The sequence below is a fragment of the Hyposmocoma kahamanoa genome, unplaced genomic scaffold, assembly GCF_003589595.1.
Source record: "Hyposmocoma kahamanoa isolate Upper Pololo Valley unplaced genomic scaffold, ASM358959v1 93, whole genome shotgun sequence".
Taxonomy (NCBI): Eukaryota; Metazoa; Arthropoda; class Insecta; order Lepidoptera; family Cosmopterigidae; genus Hyposmocoma; species Hyposmocoma kahamanoa.
Window position 1 is genome coordinate 7,170,291 of NW_020654810.1, and position 17,184 is coordinate 7,187,474.

General features: G+C 35.5%; 2 protein-coding genes across 4 annotated transcripts in view; one reads left to right on the plus strand and one right to left on the minus strand.

The window, feature by feature from the left end:
- Window positions 1–12,284: 12,284 nt before the first annotated feature.
- LOC113237524 (probable peptide chain release factor C12orf65, mitochondrial) lies at window positions 12,285–14,988 on the minus strand. Of its 3 annotated transcripts, none has more exons than XM_026474040.1 (3): window positions 13,654–13,766; window positions 12,972–13,214; window positions 12,285–12,520 (listed from the first exon to the last, which is right to left on the minus strand). In XM_026474040.1, exons 2-3 carry the CDS (start codon window positions 13,171–13,173, stop codon window positions 12,300–12,302), a joined length of 423 nt encoding a protein of 140 aa, XP_026329825.1. In that variant the 5' UTR covers window positions 13,174–13,214; window positions 13,654–13,766; the 3' UTR covers window positions 12,285–12,299. The 3 variants fall into 3 exon arrangements, with proteins under 3 accessions (XP_026329825.1, XP_026329826.1, XP_026329828.1); XM_026474041.1 differs by having other exon boundaries at window positions 13,580–13,684; XM_026474043.1 differs by lacking the exon at window positions 12,285–12,520 and adding an exon at window positions 14,964–14,988 and having other exon boundaries at window positions 13,027–13,214; window positions 13,654–13,999.
- Window positions 14,989–15,139: 151 nt separating this feature from the next.
- Window positions 15,140–17,184, plus strand: part of LOC113237644 (inositol hexakisphosphate and diphosphoinositol-pentakisphosphate kinase-like) — a 25,375-nt gene continuing 23,330 nt past the window's right edge. The window contains exon 1 of the mRNA XM_026474255.1: window positions 15,140–15,244. Coding sequence (XP_026330040.1) covers window positions 15,140–15,244 — 105 coding nt within the window. The remainder of the gene's footprint in view (window positions 15,245–17,184) is intronic.

A 17,184-nucleotide genomic window follows, 5' to 3' on the forward strand; every position in this document is an offset into this window, starting at 1 on the left:
ATGCATCTCTGGGGTGAAGCTATCGACAAACAGGGCGAAACCTTAGCGATAAGTCTGGATATTGCTAAGGCCTTTGATCGGGTCTGGCACCGTGGTCTCCTCTCCAAGCTTCCGGCATATGGTCTTCCCGGCCGCCTTTGTGAGTGGATCTCCGGCTTTCTGCGCGAGCGAAGATTGCGTGTCCTTGTTGACGGAGGCACTTCGCGGCTCGTGACAGTTAATGCTGGGGTGCCACAGGGCTCAGTGCTGTCGCCCACGCTGTTCCTTCTGCATATCAATGACTTGTTGCCTTTTGGCAACATTCATTGCTATGCAGATGATAGCACAGTGCACGGTTGCTATTATAAGCAATCGTCAAGCACCCGGGAGGACCCTGAGAGAAACCGGGAAAAACTTGTCGCTGAGCTCAACCATGTTTTGGAGCACATATCGTCGTGGGGCTCCCGAAACTTGGTTGAGTTCAACGCCAAGAAAACCCAGGTATGCGCGTTCAGCTCCAAAAAATCCATTCCTTCCACTTCCCCATCTTCAGGGTACAACGCTGACGCTGCAGGACAGGCTCAGTCTGCTGGGGATGAGCATCCGGAAGGACATGAGCAACAAAGATTACATCGAGAGCGTCATCTGTACCGCGTCGCGCAAGCTTGGCATCCTGAACAAGGTGCACCGATTTTTTACTCCAGAGCTGCGATACCTGTTGTATAAAGCTCAGGTCCGAAGCAGCATGGAGTACTGTTCGCACCTTTGGGACGGCTCTGCCAAGTACTTGCTCGATGCCCTAGATGGACTGCAGCGCTACGCCTTCCGTGTTGTCAACGATCCTCATGTAACTGAGCATGCGGAGTCGTTACAGCTTCGCAGAGATATAGCGTCTCTTAGCGTATTCTATCGTCTGTACCACGGTGAGTGCTCTGAAGAGTTATTCAACCTTGTCCCTTCCTCTCCTTTCCATCAGCGGACCACCCGTGCCGGACTGCGTTGCCACAGTTGGACGGTCAGTTCAATACCGTCCCGCACTAAAAAGTTTGGCAATTCGTTTTTATGCCGAACCATCAAATTGTGGAACCAACTCCCGGCGCATGTATTCCCTCCCCTCTATAACATCGGGTCCTTCAAACGTAGTGTGAAGAAGCATTTGGCCAGACCGGCAAAATGATAGTGACGGAGTGAAGATATTTGTGTTTTCCATCCGTTACTCTCATCTCTGGACTGTATTCTGGACACTTTCCATCAGGCGCGGTGCAGTCATTTTGCCGAGTCACAATAAAAAAAAAAAAAAAAAAAAAAAACTATTACAATTGAAACAAGGTATTAAATTTCAATGCTCTGAGACGCAGAGAGAAATGTTCCGCGATGCTCTGAGGACCATTGCAATTTATGTCTTATTTCAAAAGAAATATCATAAAATATATGTTATATATAGATAAATTCAATGCCTTTAGCATTCCCATCCGCCGTAAGAGTTACATTGCACTTTATAGCACTTTGTAGCTATTAATCTTAAGTGCGCGTTCCCACTATGTCGTGACGACAGATTGTCGTGTAGTTTTCAGTGTCGTGGCTTGTATATTTAAATGAAGTTGTTCATATATAGCACGACACGATTAACTGTCATTCACGATTTTTTATTGTTACAACGACAAACTGTCGTCACAGTGTGAACAGCTAGAACAACAGTCGTCGAAAAATAAAAAAACGTCACGATAAAAACGTGACGACAGATTGTCGCAGCTCCTATTGTCGTCACGTTTTATTTATCGCTGTCAGCACGTATTCTGCTCCCTGCCCTCCCATCTTGTACCCTGCTCGCTTTACAGTAGCGTTGGGTCGTAGCCAGAGATGGGCAAGGAGTCGTGAAACGATAAATTGTGGTCACGATCTAGTGGGATCAGCTAGTCACGACAGTCGTTCAACGATAATAAAACGTGAAGACATAGTGGGAACGCGCCCTAACATAGCGCTACGTAGTGTCGCGTAAGGCTCTAGAACGCGATGTAGCACTATATCGGTATTACTAAAAAAATATATATTTTACTTGTCAAAACAAACAAATACTGTACGAAAAGTAAATTACAGATCAATTTAAATTGTTTTATTTCAATATTAATTTATTGTACAGGTTTTAAAAAACTCCAACTCCTTTAAACCCATCCCCCATACTACACGAGACCTTGCCTACACAGGTACGGCCGTTTTCAAAATCCCTCAGGAATTGGTATTCTGTGAACAAGGTTAATCTTCTTTGTAATACACAAGTAGGGTAAGACATTGGAAAAAACAAACTGTTTTGGGACAATTGAATCACCTTCATAATATATTGAAAACGTTTCGTAAGTGAAATATATTGTTTGTAAGAATAATATTAGAAAGTTTTTTTTATGATACAACTAACTCAATTGCAGTGCCGCGTAGAGCTTCAAAACGTAAAGATCTGAGCGGCACTGCCACTGCGCCCATTACCATGAGACACAAGTTGACAAGACCCATGTGCCTGTAATTGCACCAGTACCCTTCAAAACCGAAACACTAATGCTCACATTACTGCTTAACGGCGGAAATAGGTAAGATGGCAGTGCTTCCCTGGACGAACTCTTTCACAAGGAGCTCTAGTGCTACTAAAGAAAAAAGGTGTTCTTAAAGGAATTTAAAACATTATTAGATTCATGCAGTCAATCCTATTTGTTACATCCTGTATAGATAGAATTGAAGCCAAAAACTTTTTATCCTAAAATTGAAAACAAAACACAACAATAAAATGTCTGTCGGTTTTCTCGAACAATACAATTTCGCTTATAGCACCCGGAAGCTATTTGCCGTCTATCTCTCTCTTTCTTGCTACGATTTATGTACAAGGTAGCGCCCTAAGTAAATGAACAGGGTAACAGCCTATCAGTTAGGCACTGCTGCCTCGTCGAAAGGTGAGGAGTTTTCGTAATGGGTAGAGCGGGTAGGTTTGGTATGGTCATTTTTTGTTTTTTGTAATTCGCTCGTTGGACACAGTTGACAAAATAGTAAAATTTATTAGCAATTCACTAGTTTTATGCCCATTGACTTTTGACTTTTGGAAATTGCAATTATCATACAAATAAACCCAGTCTGCAACGAGACCGTAATGTTTGCAAATACATTCCAGTATCAATAAATTCATCTTCCAAGTAATGTATGTTACATTAAAATAAAAGTATTGTTTTAATAAAAAAAAACCGACCTCAAAATCTTATCTCTTTCGCAGTATTAATTACCGCGGTGTCTTCAACAATAACCTACACGCAATGAAAGTCCTCGTCAATACGAATCCTATGAGCCCAAACACAAGGTAGCTGCTGTACACTGTTGAGGGGTTCCTCTCATCTGTTTGCCATTTCCATCATCAGATCAACTCTAGGCCACCAAAACATTTTATTTTCATAGGAATTATACCTACGTGGCAAGTTTTATTGAAATCTGTTAATTGAAAGTGTGTGAATTTACCAACCTTAGAGGTAAAACATTTTCTTCAAATATAAATGGCATCACTGCTGAGGTACCTCATTTCTAACAAAAAAGTATCCACGGAATTGATTCAGAAATTATGTTGTAGTAAGTACATAACACACCATAACACATACAAAAAATATCATCGAAATGAGAACCTCCTCCTTTTTGGAGTTGGTTAACTTCTTCTTTTTGGGGTTCCTCTCCAATCGGAGGTTGGACAACATCATGGCAATACTGACTTTAGAGGCTGCCCTTCTAAAGAGCGAGGTGGTACCTACTGCAGTCGAACTATTCCCTCTAAATTTTCAACCAGGAATGCCGCCCTCTACCAACACTTCGTTTTTCAGTGAAGACTTACGAGATTATTAGAAACTGTCGTTGAAATCGATACAGCTTTTAGGCTCTGTGAGATAACATATAAACACATATACATAAATACTATCACGCCCGTGTCTCTCTGGAATAGGCTGCGGGACCATAGAATATCTTCAACCACTACGCTCCTGACATGGCCTCGGGCAAATTTGTAACCCCAAGAGTCAATAACTTCACATGAAATAGGGCCTTAAAGCAACATTTTATGTACAGTCAACAGCACATCAAGCTACACATTGACGTCTCTTGTTCCGTAGCACTGGAGGCGATTTTGGAACGAAAATGTGTAGTCTGATGTGCTGCTGTCCGTACAACCTGTTTATCTGCTTGCTCGAGGTTATTACACACGAAACTATGGAAGGAATATTTTTGCACAATTTTTTATTGAAGTAATTATTAAAGGCTTATCCATTTTGATTCTCCTAATTGCGAGTTATGTGGAGTAGTGGAAGATGCATATCACTTGTTACTACTGTTGGCAATTCCGAAAAATTTCAAATAGTTATAAAATTTTTCCGGGAAAAATTCCCCAAAAATTGGAAATTATTGGCTTATATTATGTTCTATTTTTTAAAGGCAATGATAAAAATGTAAGATCATTGTTTACAAACATCGTTCGAAGTTTCATTTGGCGTGAATTATGAAATAAAAGCCACCAAGAGAAAAAAGAGATTTAAAATGATTTCACAACAGCGAAGAAAACCTTTTTAATGTGGAGCCATTAAAAAGGTTTTCTTCGCTTTCGTTTTCGTTCTGGAACTTCAACTTTTGACAGGCGTCAAGGTCAAATGTGGTAAATTCCTTAGAGGATGGAAAAAAATAAAGGAAAGGAGCTGCCCTATCTACGGAATAAACATACCTACCTCTTAGACTATGGAAACCAAAGGACATGTTTTATTAACATATATAAATCAGACGTTAATTATGTGTATGATGCATTTAGACTGTTAAAAAGTTAAACATTTTATTGTCTTTGTTTAACTACTTCGTGCCGTCGTAAGTCAAAAGAGATAGCACTACATTGATTTATGTCAAACACAGGAATCGAAAATACGTAACGTCATCTTAAATGCCAACTGTCCTCATTTTGCAATTTTTGTAGTACCCTTTGATAACCGTTTCCGGTTTTCAAAGGGAAGTACATCAAATGACAAAACCAATGTTTGGCCAAAAACATTTGCCTTTTCCTTTATGGAAAGAACAAAAGTTTGGCCAAATGTTTTAGGGAATTATTCGCATGAATTGTAATAAAATGGACAAAAATAATGACGATGAGAACAATTAAATATTGATAAAAATGCGTCGCTGCAGCATTAAGGTGCGGCAGTAGAAAAAGCGGAAATCAACCGAATGTTACATTACATGTGTTATTTTTCTGTCTATAAATCATACAATAGCCCAAATAGCTCATGTAATTAGACTCATTTATGTAGTTTATTCATGTCTTCCCAAATTTTGCTTTGAGAAAATTACTAATGAACAGGCAATCTAAATATCTAAAGTAATTTAGATTGCCTGTTTGTTATATATTTTGGTGATTGTTGATAACGATTATTTTGAGATAGTGTTGTTCTTGTAAGCAGACTTATTATCGATATTCTGTTATTAAAACAATTCACTACGAGGATTTTATTATTATTTTTAAAGTTTACCTACAAATGACAAAAGAAAGAAAGAAAGAATGGTTGGAAATTACGTGTGTGTGGATTGAGTGAGCACAAAAATGTTTAAAACGTGTTAGTCATTTAGTAAAAGTTCTAAAACAATTGTAGAAACCAATCTTTTTATTTGTAAAAAGATAAAACAAGAGAAAAATAACTTAATGTGTGCTCACTCAGTTCTCACAGAGGGCTAGTCAGAGCTGCAAAAGTATTAAGTTTACATATAATATTACTGTACTAGATTTTAGTAAAAGTTTAGTTAAACTATCGTTTTTAATTACAGATCGATTAGTGCCTTTTTAAATTTTTTACAAATACATTCTTATGCTCACTCAATCCGCACGTTTTTAAAAGGAACGATTTCTTAAGAATCAAATAAGTAAATTAAATTTCGTTTATGTCTAGATTTAGTAAAAGTTACATATGAATTTGTAAAATATGAAACAATCCACTAATGTGAAACGTTTTTAAATAAAAAATAAATAAATAATAATAAAAATAAAAATCTTTTCTTTTCAGACACCATAGGTCCATAGTTTAGATTAGATTTGTAAGTATTACAGAAATTATGATTGGTAAAGTTTTAGTAGTAATTTACTACTAAATATCTGCCGTTTCAGATTTCGTTTTGATTATTTAATTAGAAAGATATTCGTTTTTTATTATATGTCTGAAATGTATAATGCAAGGTGACCACACGTTATGAAAATGCCAAAATGAACTTGTAATTTAGGTACCTATGTATTAATATGAAGTGTTAATTATTGAGTATACTTACGTTATAGTCATCATAACAACTTCATTATCATTCAAACGAACAAATACGGGTTCAGACTCCAATATTATGTTATTTAGGTGTTTATTGAATATTGGCTATAGAGCCACCGCTAACGAATACTTGAGAACTCAAATCGTAACATAAATAATAAAAAATAATTCGTGAACTGTAACTACAAACTCGCGCCAATTTTTTTCACTCATACTTTTTTTATGATATGTGTATGTACATACTACCTATAGTTTTGTAAATACCTATCATTAATAATAATAAAAATGTATATGTTATTGTGCGTGTAACTGAAGAACCTAGTTTTTTTCTTGAGTCGAAATTTTGCATTGTTGCGAATATCGTCGTAAAGTGCAAGGTCGCGTAAGTAGCTTTTATAAAAGGTGTGTATACACAAAACCAAATTTTACAGGAGGTTTTAACGTTATTATTTTGTTATTCCAATTGCTACGACTTTCATTTTTACTCAGCAAGCATTAATTTATATTGGCTACGGACTGCTAATATAGATTCCCGTAAATCTTGTTCATTTACTTTGTGATGATTTGGCCGCGAATTGAGTATGTTACGCGGGGAGTATGTTACGTTTCACTTTTTTTATGATATCAAACGACGGGATGAACAAGGCGTGCACCTGGGGGTAAGCGACACGCCTATTCATGATAGTTCAGTGCCACTCTGAACTTTAAATCGCAAAGATGCGAGGGATTCTGCCACTGCTTCCGTCTCCCTGAGACAAATAGATAAGGGGGCAGTACTTCCCTGGACGAACTCTTTCGCAAGAAGCTCTACTGCTACTAAAAGTTTAGAATAAGAATATATATATATATATCAGTTACGAACTTGGCCACAATCTCAACTGAAATTGAGCGATGATGTGGCCGACGATGGTACGCGTTTGTCTAAAAAATTACTTATTATTATTTTTATATTTATATAAATGTAAGACCAACAGCTTAAAACTTAATTAAATAATAATAATAACAACTGAGAGCTAATTACAGATCCTCACAATTAGAAATATATAATATATAAGAAATATAACTTACCTGGATGCAGGATTTAATTAACTTATTACATAAATCAGAAAAAGTCCAACGCAGTTGAAAAATCGCTATGCGTCAATGAAGTGCCCACTCTCCTTTCCGAAATCAGACTGTATTGGAAAGATATCAAAACTTACTTATACATATTAAAACGTACTTTACACATTGATAACACATAAACTTTCATATAAGTGCCGACACTTCCATCTTTCCGTAATGAGTGGATGTAGGTAGCTTCTTTTTCTAGCATTCACGCTTCATAAATGGACAATACTTTATTATTGCACTATATGACACACACATCCGTACTAACGCTTAAAAACAACTGAATAATATACGTTCGTCTGGTGCCCCAACCAAATTTCAGTCGAACGTAAACTATGAGACTCAAATAACCTTAGACTATGGAAACTTTTTTTTCCATCCTCTAAGTAAATAAGTCACAAAATTACGCTTGTATGGCCTCACCCTTAAACGAATGTAAGAACAAAGGTGGTCTTTGCTTCACAGCACAGCTACCGGGAAATTTTGCGAGATTACGGGCTTTAAGCTGATAGTTTAATACATCAAATGTTAATATTTCAGGGATTCCGGAGCTAATTGGTGCTCGGATATTTCTCTTTGTTATAGGGAATCCAACTTTAAATTATTCCAGTTTACAAAATAGACTTTAGGTACCTCTTACAAAAATTCTTAATAATACATTGTGTTTTAAGGCCGATATATAAGAAATTACTAACGAGAGTTTGTTAGAAACACGAAGCCGAAATCTGAGGGCTTTAATTTTTACTGCCCATGCTACATAGAATGATTTGAAGAAAATATTCCACTTTTAGGATGGCAAACTAGGGGATGAGTCCACTTTGTTGTTTGTTGTTTGTTGTTTTGTCCACTTTTCTTTAACCGATGTCAATAACACTTGGCACACATGTAATTTCAATGAAAATAAAATGTTTTGGTGGCCTACAGCTGATCTGATGATGGAAATGGCAGACAGATGAGAGGAACTCCTCAACAGTATAGGTACATCAGCTACCTCATGTGTGCACTCACATCATTCATTTTGTGAGATTTACTAGTACCTAGATACAGAAATGAGACTCCAGTGACTGTTATAATATATTAATAATATATTATATTATAATAAATACAATATATTACAAGATCGATACAAAACAAAAAAACGTCTTTTCTAGATGTTTTTCGTAATGGTGGCCGCCCGATAGCGTTCCGTTGATTCGATGATGACCATATCGATTTATTTATTATTTCGACAAAACTAATTCTAATTGAAGCAAGGTAAGTTTTCTAACAAAATAAAATAAATTTATGTCACGATTCGCTAACAATTTTGACGAGGATTATCGTTGAGGAGATCGTGGTAATGAATATTACCATAAGCAAATGTTTGATGTAGTTTTTTTAATAAAAAAAATAATAGTTATATATATTTAGTTTCAAGCTTCTTTGTCTTGTAGCCAAACCTCAATAATAAATAAAACTATATCAAATCATACAATGAATAGAACAACGACTATGTTAGTAATGGTAAATAATAATTCGCAATGGTAGTTTTACCCATAATGTGGTTGTTTAGGTTTTAAGCAAACATACCAATTACTGAGAAATCTCTCCATATGTTCTATAAATGTACATATGTACATACATACTAAATAGGTACATATTTGTGTACCGCAGATAAGGCAGCACATATTTACATAATGATCTATTAGTGTTGGTGGAGACAATTTTACTTAAATAATCATTTACAAACAAGTTCTAATTGAATTAATTTAAAAAGTAATTGAAAATGCTATTTAGAACAAAAAAGAATATGTGTAGAGGAAATAGAGAACCGGTTTTTTTTTAACTTAACTCACGTGCATAAAATAATTTCCAATTATAAACCCACTACCACAAAACCATGGTACAGGAATTATTTTATTAATATTAGATTCGGAATGTCGAAATAACCACCGTAAAGACGTAACGATTTCCCACGAAAAATATCAGAAAATTAAATTATTCAAGAAAATTTTAAATATAAGATCGTTAATTAGACGCCTTAGCCTGTCCCGATAACGAAAAATTTCACTACTACTACTTGATTACAATGGACGTACAACTTCATACATCATACATATTTTTTATAATATCAAGTGACGGGACGAACGAGTCATGCGATTGGTAGTAAACGACATGCATGTCCATAACAAGGCCTTACCATGAACTCTTATTACAGTTCAAAATAGGTTCGTAACGATAAAAAGCGGGATATACACTTCATGTAGCCCTGACTCACAACGAATCATTTTAGGTCCTAAACTGAATCGCAATAAAAGCTGATGATAAGGCCCCAGTTGTAGTGTGCCACTCAGAGCTTTAAATCGCAAAGATCTGAACGGAATTGCCACTGCGCCCGTCACCCTGAGACATAACTTGACAAGTCCCGTGTAGACACGGAAGAATATCACCAGCACCCCTTACCCTTCAAAAACCGGAACGCAATAATGCTAACATTACTGCTTGGCGACACAAATAGGCAAGGTGGCAGTATGTCCCTGGAATATATAATACATAATAGGTAAGTGCACAATTATTTGTCAGCTGGGGAAAAGAGATCTCAATAGTTAAATCTATAATTATATACCGAATCAAATTTCTGGGCTGCTACTAAACGAACTGAATGCGCAAGTCCGTATAATACAATTCCATGCAGACGAAACCAACTGCATGCAGTCGAGATCGACTGTATGCAGTTATCGTCGCACGCCTAGCTCAGGAGCTCAGTGTAAAAGTTGACGTCGAGATGGAAGCACAGATGCCACTTCTGTTACTAACTATTCTTACGCCGCCGCGGGTGTTATCAAAACCAATTATTAAAAAAACAACCCCGACCTCAAAAATTCGTGAAATTACATCTATTTGCCAGGTTTAATTAAATCGGTTACCGAAACATGCGCGAAACTGGGTTCTTCCCCTAGTTTACCACCCTGAGGTGGAATATTTTCTTCAAATCTAAATGGGACCAATAGTGAGGTACTCTCATTCCAACAAAAAAATAATCATCAAATTCGGTTCACAAATGCAGTGAGTAGTTACGTAACATACACACAAAAAATATGGTCGAATTGACAACCTCCTCCTTTTTCAAGTCCGTTATAAACGAACGGTCCAGCGTGAATAGATCCACTATTATTATGTTGCCATAGAGAAGATTATGGCTCAACTCACACTGGCGCAGAGTCGAAGCATCGCGACGCGTCATGTTTATCGCCTATAGCATATTCATCTCCATTTTCCCACTATTAAGGTACAAATTTATGTCATGCAAATATGGAACCACGCGTCGTCGCGCGCCGAGCGACCCTTGGTTAAAATCGAGCGGCTTGGCGCGACGTCGTGCTTTCCTTGCGCGCAGTGACGCGTTAGACGCCGACCACACTGTGATCCGGGCGCGCTAATGCGAGCGTTTTCCCGCGACGACGCGTGTCGCCATGCGTTGCAGTTGAAAAACAGGACGCGACGCGACGCTTCGACTCTGCGTCAGTGTGAGTTGGCCCTTAGAAGAAGTATTTAAGACGGAAAATATAATAGAGTACATATTACGTAAACTAATTGGTTAACACAATCATTGTTTTACGTAATTTTAGGGAACACACCCTCCCGTCAAGGAAGATATCGATCTACTAGCCAGAAATGCAAATTGCAAAACGTGATAGCGGTAATTTCCCACTTGAATGGTGGAAAGAGATAAACATCGGGGAGCATTACATTGCGACGACATGGAACGAAATCTCATTTTCCTTGAAAACTATCTCATTAAAAAATCCTATTTACAGTCTGTAGGTTCCATAATTGTCTACCGAATTTAATAAAAGTTAACTAGAAATTCCTTTTACATTCGGCAATTTATTTTATTTATTACTAAACTACTTGAATCTGTTTCAGAAAGGCCATCTGTGAAAAATAAATCAGTTGAGAGATGTTTCACCAATCGTGTTTTGTTTTACCATTATGTCGATTCATGAAATAATCATTACCTTTTGCCTTTACTAACAAAAAAGTTGTTTCAGACGCAACAAAATAATTACTATATTCTTGAATGTCCGGAAATACTTTTAATTCTTGGATTTTCGATCACATCGACGTTTGAAGTTGAAGTCTCAGCTGCATGCAGTTAATGCGTGAAGTCGTTATCAACTTCATGCAGTGGAGGTACCGTCTGCATGAAGTTTAATTTTATTGTTTTAACTGCAAACATGCAGTCAGTCTGTTACCAGCCTAATGCTCAGTCAACTTGTTTATTTATTCTCACAACAACAGAATGTGTTATAATATACTCCCGGATACGTAATTCGAGCCACCTCGCATTTTTGTCGTAGATGGCTAGAATACAAAAACAGTGTTATTATCGAAGAAAATTTTTTCCCCGGTTTTGCAAATCATTGCAATAAATTCCCAACAAGGACTTACAGAAAAGACGTTTAGTATAGTAGTTTCAAAATTGCATAATAGTTTTTGATCAACGAAACATTGTTTAAGCTTAGGGCAATTAATATTAAAAATGCGTGCTGGCTCGAATTATGTGTCCGGGAGTGTTTATTCAAACAAAACTAAGAACAAACTGTGATCCTCAAGCCAATTACAGGTGCACTGCCACGCAGATTACCCGGGTTCGATTCCCAGGCTGGGAGAAATATTTGTATGGCCTGTAATTATTTATCTCACAAGTTTGGGTGTAATTTGTGGTTGTCTATGTGTGTGTCCTTAGCACCCGCGATACAGAGCTTTCCTAGTGCTAGGGCTAGGAGTGTGCATTAAAAAAAAATTTAAAAAGGATTACTAACACCGAGAGGCCAAGTAAACGCAATGAACTCCATGAACTCAACTGTTGCTCTTAGACTAAAATTAATTACAGTATTTTTATACAACTACTTATTTATTTATTGTCTATGTTAAGCCTTCGCGTTTCTTCCACTCCTCTTTCATTTTGGCCACTTTCTTCTTTTTATATTCTGTTCTTTTGTACTTTTTCTCTTCCAATCTCTTCTTTTGTGCTAAAACACTCTCTTCTCCATTTAGTTTTTCGTCTAATCTGTCTATTAACATTTGTCTTGCTAATTGCCTATTTTCATCTTGGCATCTGCTTAAGTGGCATTTGACTATAGTACCTGAAATTTATTGAGAAGATAGAAATGTTTAAATTGTGTTGAAAGTACAAAGATGAAATTATGGCTGTACTTAAATACAATTTTAAATGTTCTGCATATTTATTAAACCAACTGTTGTTTTTATAAATGATTCACTTATAATAGTCCATTTGTTCAGGTATTTAATTAAATGTAAACAATATTGAGATGTCTATTTAATGAAATATACATTTACAAAATGATTTTTACTTACCTTCAAACACAAAATACGAATACTTAGCTTCATATGAAATTGCATGCCTATTTTTAGGCCTATTAATTTGTAAAGCATATGTTTCAATAAGATGTATCAATATTGTTTACATTTACTAAGTACCTAAACAAATGGACTATAATGCTATAGATAATGCATAACTGAAAATAATAAAAAGAGTTTTCATAATGACTGCTGTATATCTACAAAATATTTTACCTGTAGGCACATGGGTAAGCACCACACAATTGGAATTTTTATTGACAGCAGAACCACCTGGCCCACCACCTCTTACAAACTGCTCAGTGAGATCGCACTCATTAAGCTTAGGCACTTTGGAAAAATCTATGGTGTGTTTACCAGCCACTACAGTATGGAGAGGAATAATACTTTGAAGACGAAGTGTTGTACGTAAAATCATTGTTACACTACACTGCTTCTACGTAACAGTGACTCTCCTTTCTGAAATGGAAAAAGAACAATTGTAAGTAATAATTAAATAAATAACTTATAGAAACCGACCTCAACAGTTTACAGATCCATTTTTGATGTTTTATTTTCATTGGAATTACGTATATAGATGTCGTGTTTCCTTGAGATCGGTTAACGGAAAGTGGATGAAATTCAATAAACCGGATACTCTAATTACCACGTATAGAGATGGAATATTTTCTTTTATTTAAATGACAGCACTACTGGTACAAGTACCCCCATTCCAACAATAAAAAATCAGAGTAATTGCGTAACATACACACAAAAATACACAGACGAATTAAGAACCTGCCCCTTTTTTCAAGTCGATTAAAAATCTGAAGGTTAGATTGTACCGTCATTTGATAACCTCGAGCAGTTTCTATGTAGGTAACTTTTTAACGACACTACCATGTTTACTAACACGTACTTTATAGGCAAAAGTTATATCTTCAGGCGCAGTAAGTTTTTTATTTCTTCTAAATTCGGTGTTAACTTTTCTCATAAAGTAAGTAGAATCAGTCAATGTCAATTTCTTGGAATAAATTATAAGGTTCTTGTACAATCTAAGCACTTCTTGTCTAGAAATTGGCATTGTACTTGTTTGTAATCATTCGACGTTCGTGATATAAACAGCCTAATTTTAATTTAATAAAGCAAGATCAAACAAAGCCCAGAAATCACAACTGATCCCAGCAAAATTCAATTCATCGCGAACTATTGGTTCATCAATCAATCAGTACAGTAACTCACTCAATGCTCGCTCACAAGAAATCCTGAAAAAAGATAAAAGCTTAAAAAATTACTGCGACTTTTGATTTTTGTCCATCCGGAGCAAAAAGTAACAGTAATTTTCCAAAAAATTTCAATTATGGGAAATTTTATTTGGAAATATTTCTGAAAAATTGAATAACATTGGAAAAATTACATCATTAATCATTACTTATTTATAATAATATTGGCTCGGATACAAGTCCTTTGAGCCGTGTCTTCGTTTAATTATGTTTCTGTAAATATGGCCGCCACAAAGAGAATAGGCAATTTGAGGCGGCGTGTTTGGATTAACTCGGGATTCCTTAGAACGGGCCGATACGGGTATTTTTGTTCGAGATTCGTATAATTTCGCGTTTTAATCTTCGATTAAGGCACAATAGCACTATTCTATTCCACTTTAAACTATATTTCACAAAATAATTGAAAGTCAAAATAAAAACTACAGTTTTCCCTCCTAAAGGCCCAGAGCGAATCCCTTAGAAGGTTCATATTATGTTCTTCGTTTAGAAATATCCTTTAATTTAACGTGATTTAAAAACAAAATTGTCAAAACGAAAAAATCGAGTCGTCGTAACGTCAAAAAGTCCTGAAAGACAGTTAATCGTGTTGTGTGAACAACTTCATTGAAATATATAAGCCTAGACTCTTTAAACTTCACAATTATCTCTCATCACGACGTAATGACAACGCGCCGGAACGCGCCCATAAATGGCTCCATCGTTTTCGTTCAGTAACTTCAACTTCTGACAGATGTCAACGTCAAATATGGAAAAATATAGAAAAAATATCCCGGAAAAATATTTATTCTTCTGAATAATGTTTTTTTTTTTCAAAATGGAAATTTCTCCATGCTCTAACACTACATCTCCCGAAATGCATACGTGTACGTGTGATTCTACTCTAGCAACCTATTTAACATTTCTATAGTGTAGGTATTGTTTTTTAGTAACTTCTCTGAAACTGTACCTGAATGAATGAATCGAACGGCTCCTTTACCTGTCAATCACAGCTGTCATTATAATTGAAATATTTTTGTATTTATTTTAGTGTTTTAACTTTATTGTAAATCACGAGAACTTTGCTTTATGTGCCTGAATGAGCGATATTGGACATTATCAAATATCACTAGGTCTATGTAGGGAATGTCATACACTGAGCTTGAACATGGATATCAGGGGTTGCGTCAAGCTACACAACCACAGTTTTACGTCGGAGATGATGGCGATTTGGTCCAGCTAAGGTCACCCGTAAGTCAACAACACTATAGTAGACGTAGCCTACCCTTAATATAGATAATAATATTAATTTGTAGACATTTCCTTAATTTTAAGCCCCATTTGAACACAGCATGGTTGAAGATGGTTTTTTTAATAGTTTTGTAGTAGCTATGTAATCATATAACAAAATATCTTTAAATGACACATGAATACAAAATATTGCACTCAAAGCTGAAAAAACTTTTTAAAATCCGTAGAATTTGTGGGTCTTAAAATCATAAGCAGTTTTTGATTAATTTTGTCAAAATCCATTATAATACCATTTTAAAATAAATATTAAACACTGGTACCACTGAACACTAACAAAAACAAAGGTAAACACTGATGTTTAAACACTGCTTATCTTTTATTAACACTGAAATAATCCACAAGTTCACTTCTATCTCACTTCCTAAACATGCACTGATAATGAGAATTACAATATTTAAGTTTATAAATTAATAAGATATGCCCACAGTTCTGTATCTTGGAGAACTCCATAGCAAACTGTCCACACTTCAGCTTGTTTACATATTCATATAGAGTAATGTAGGCAGTCTATGTATAATAGACTTATTTATAGCGTCAAATGTTCACACTGACAATGACAAGTGAGGTAATGTGTTCTGTTTTGTGTCATTTTATCTCTACTATCTTGAGTGGGTATGGTAATCTAGACCAATCATTTGTTTGCAAACCATTGATATAGTTATCATATGACATCTCAAAGTTTTTTCAGCAATTTTATTTGTTTTTCATGTTAATCAGTGTATTAAACAGTTCAATCAGTGAAGTATTTAGTGCAAATTGTGGTTATGGAGTGGCAGTGGCTGAAGGATTGGTGGAGATTGAAGCGATGGCGAAGCAAAAAGAAGAAGGAGCAGAACGAGGATGACTTTTGCTATTGTGATGATTGTTTAGTTGATGTGAGAGATAAATAATACATATTCTATGGCTAGCTTGCACATCACACTTGCTACTTGATTCGGTTTTAATATAATTTTGTTGTGAATGCTATATTAGAAAAAATATGAATAAATAAAATCTAACAGCCCGTTATATTCAAAATTATTGTTTAATGTAACTATGCTTTGAAGCAACCTAATTGACGTCATATAACAAAAAACATGGTCATAGCATCACAACTTCTAAAAATGCGGATTTTTTGTTTGATTCCAAATTTATAAAAACTCATTTTCACAATTTTTCGAGATATGACGAGATTGCTTTCCAGCGTCGTTATAATCCCTTTTCTACTTACTACATTTTCATTTATCTTTCTTGTAAGACAAATTACTGTCATTTTCTGTGATTCTTTTTTAAAACCTATACTAAGTAAATTTCTGTTAAATTTTAAACAATTAACTCTTATATCTCCTTGTACTTAATAACTTTAATTAAAGACTTGACAGAAGTGGTATGAAAACCACAAGTACCATATAAATTGCTCTGACTAAGTGTCAATTTACATTAACCTTGTACGTAACTTTGTAACTTATAATTTACACTCTTGTACATTATTGAAGTCCACAAACTCAGTACATCGTGTTTGTAATTTTTTTTCGCCTTGAATGTGATTGATCTTTAATGCATATTATTAATAAATTTAGTTTTTGTATAAATGTTTAGTTACAAATTCAATAGGCATTAACTAAGATTAATTCAAGAGTTTCTTTTACTGTGCTTAGTACCTCCAAATATTAAGCAGAGAGAACATAGAGAGTAAATTCTGCCAAAACGCAGATTAAACTCGTGTGCGTCTCCTCACCCAGTTCTGCCCCCTAATGGGCGTACCAAGTTCCAAACTGGGAAGGCAAAGTCTAAAATAGATATAATAATAATAGTACATCTACTTGTATATTTTACCTATAACAAGTAGCCTTGTTAAAACATCAATGAACCCATTTGTGCATCCCAGTTAACTATTTACA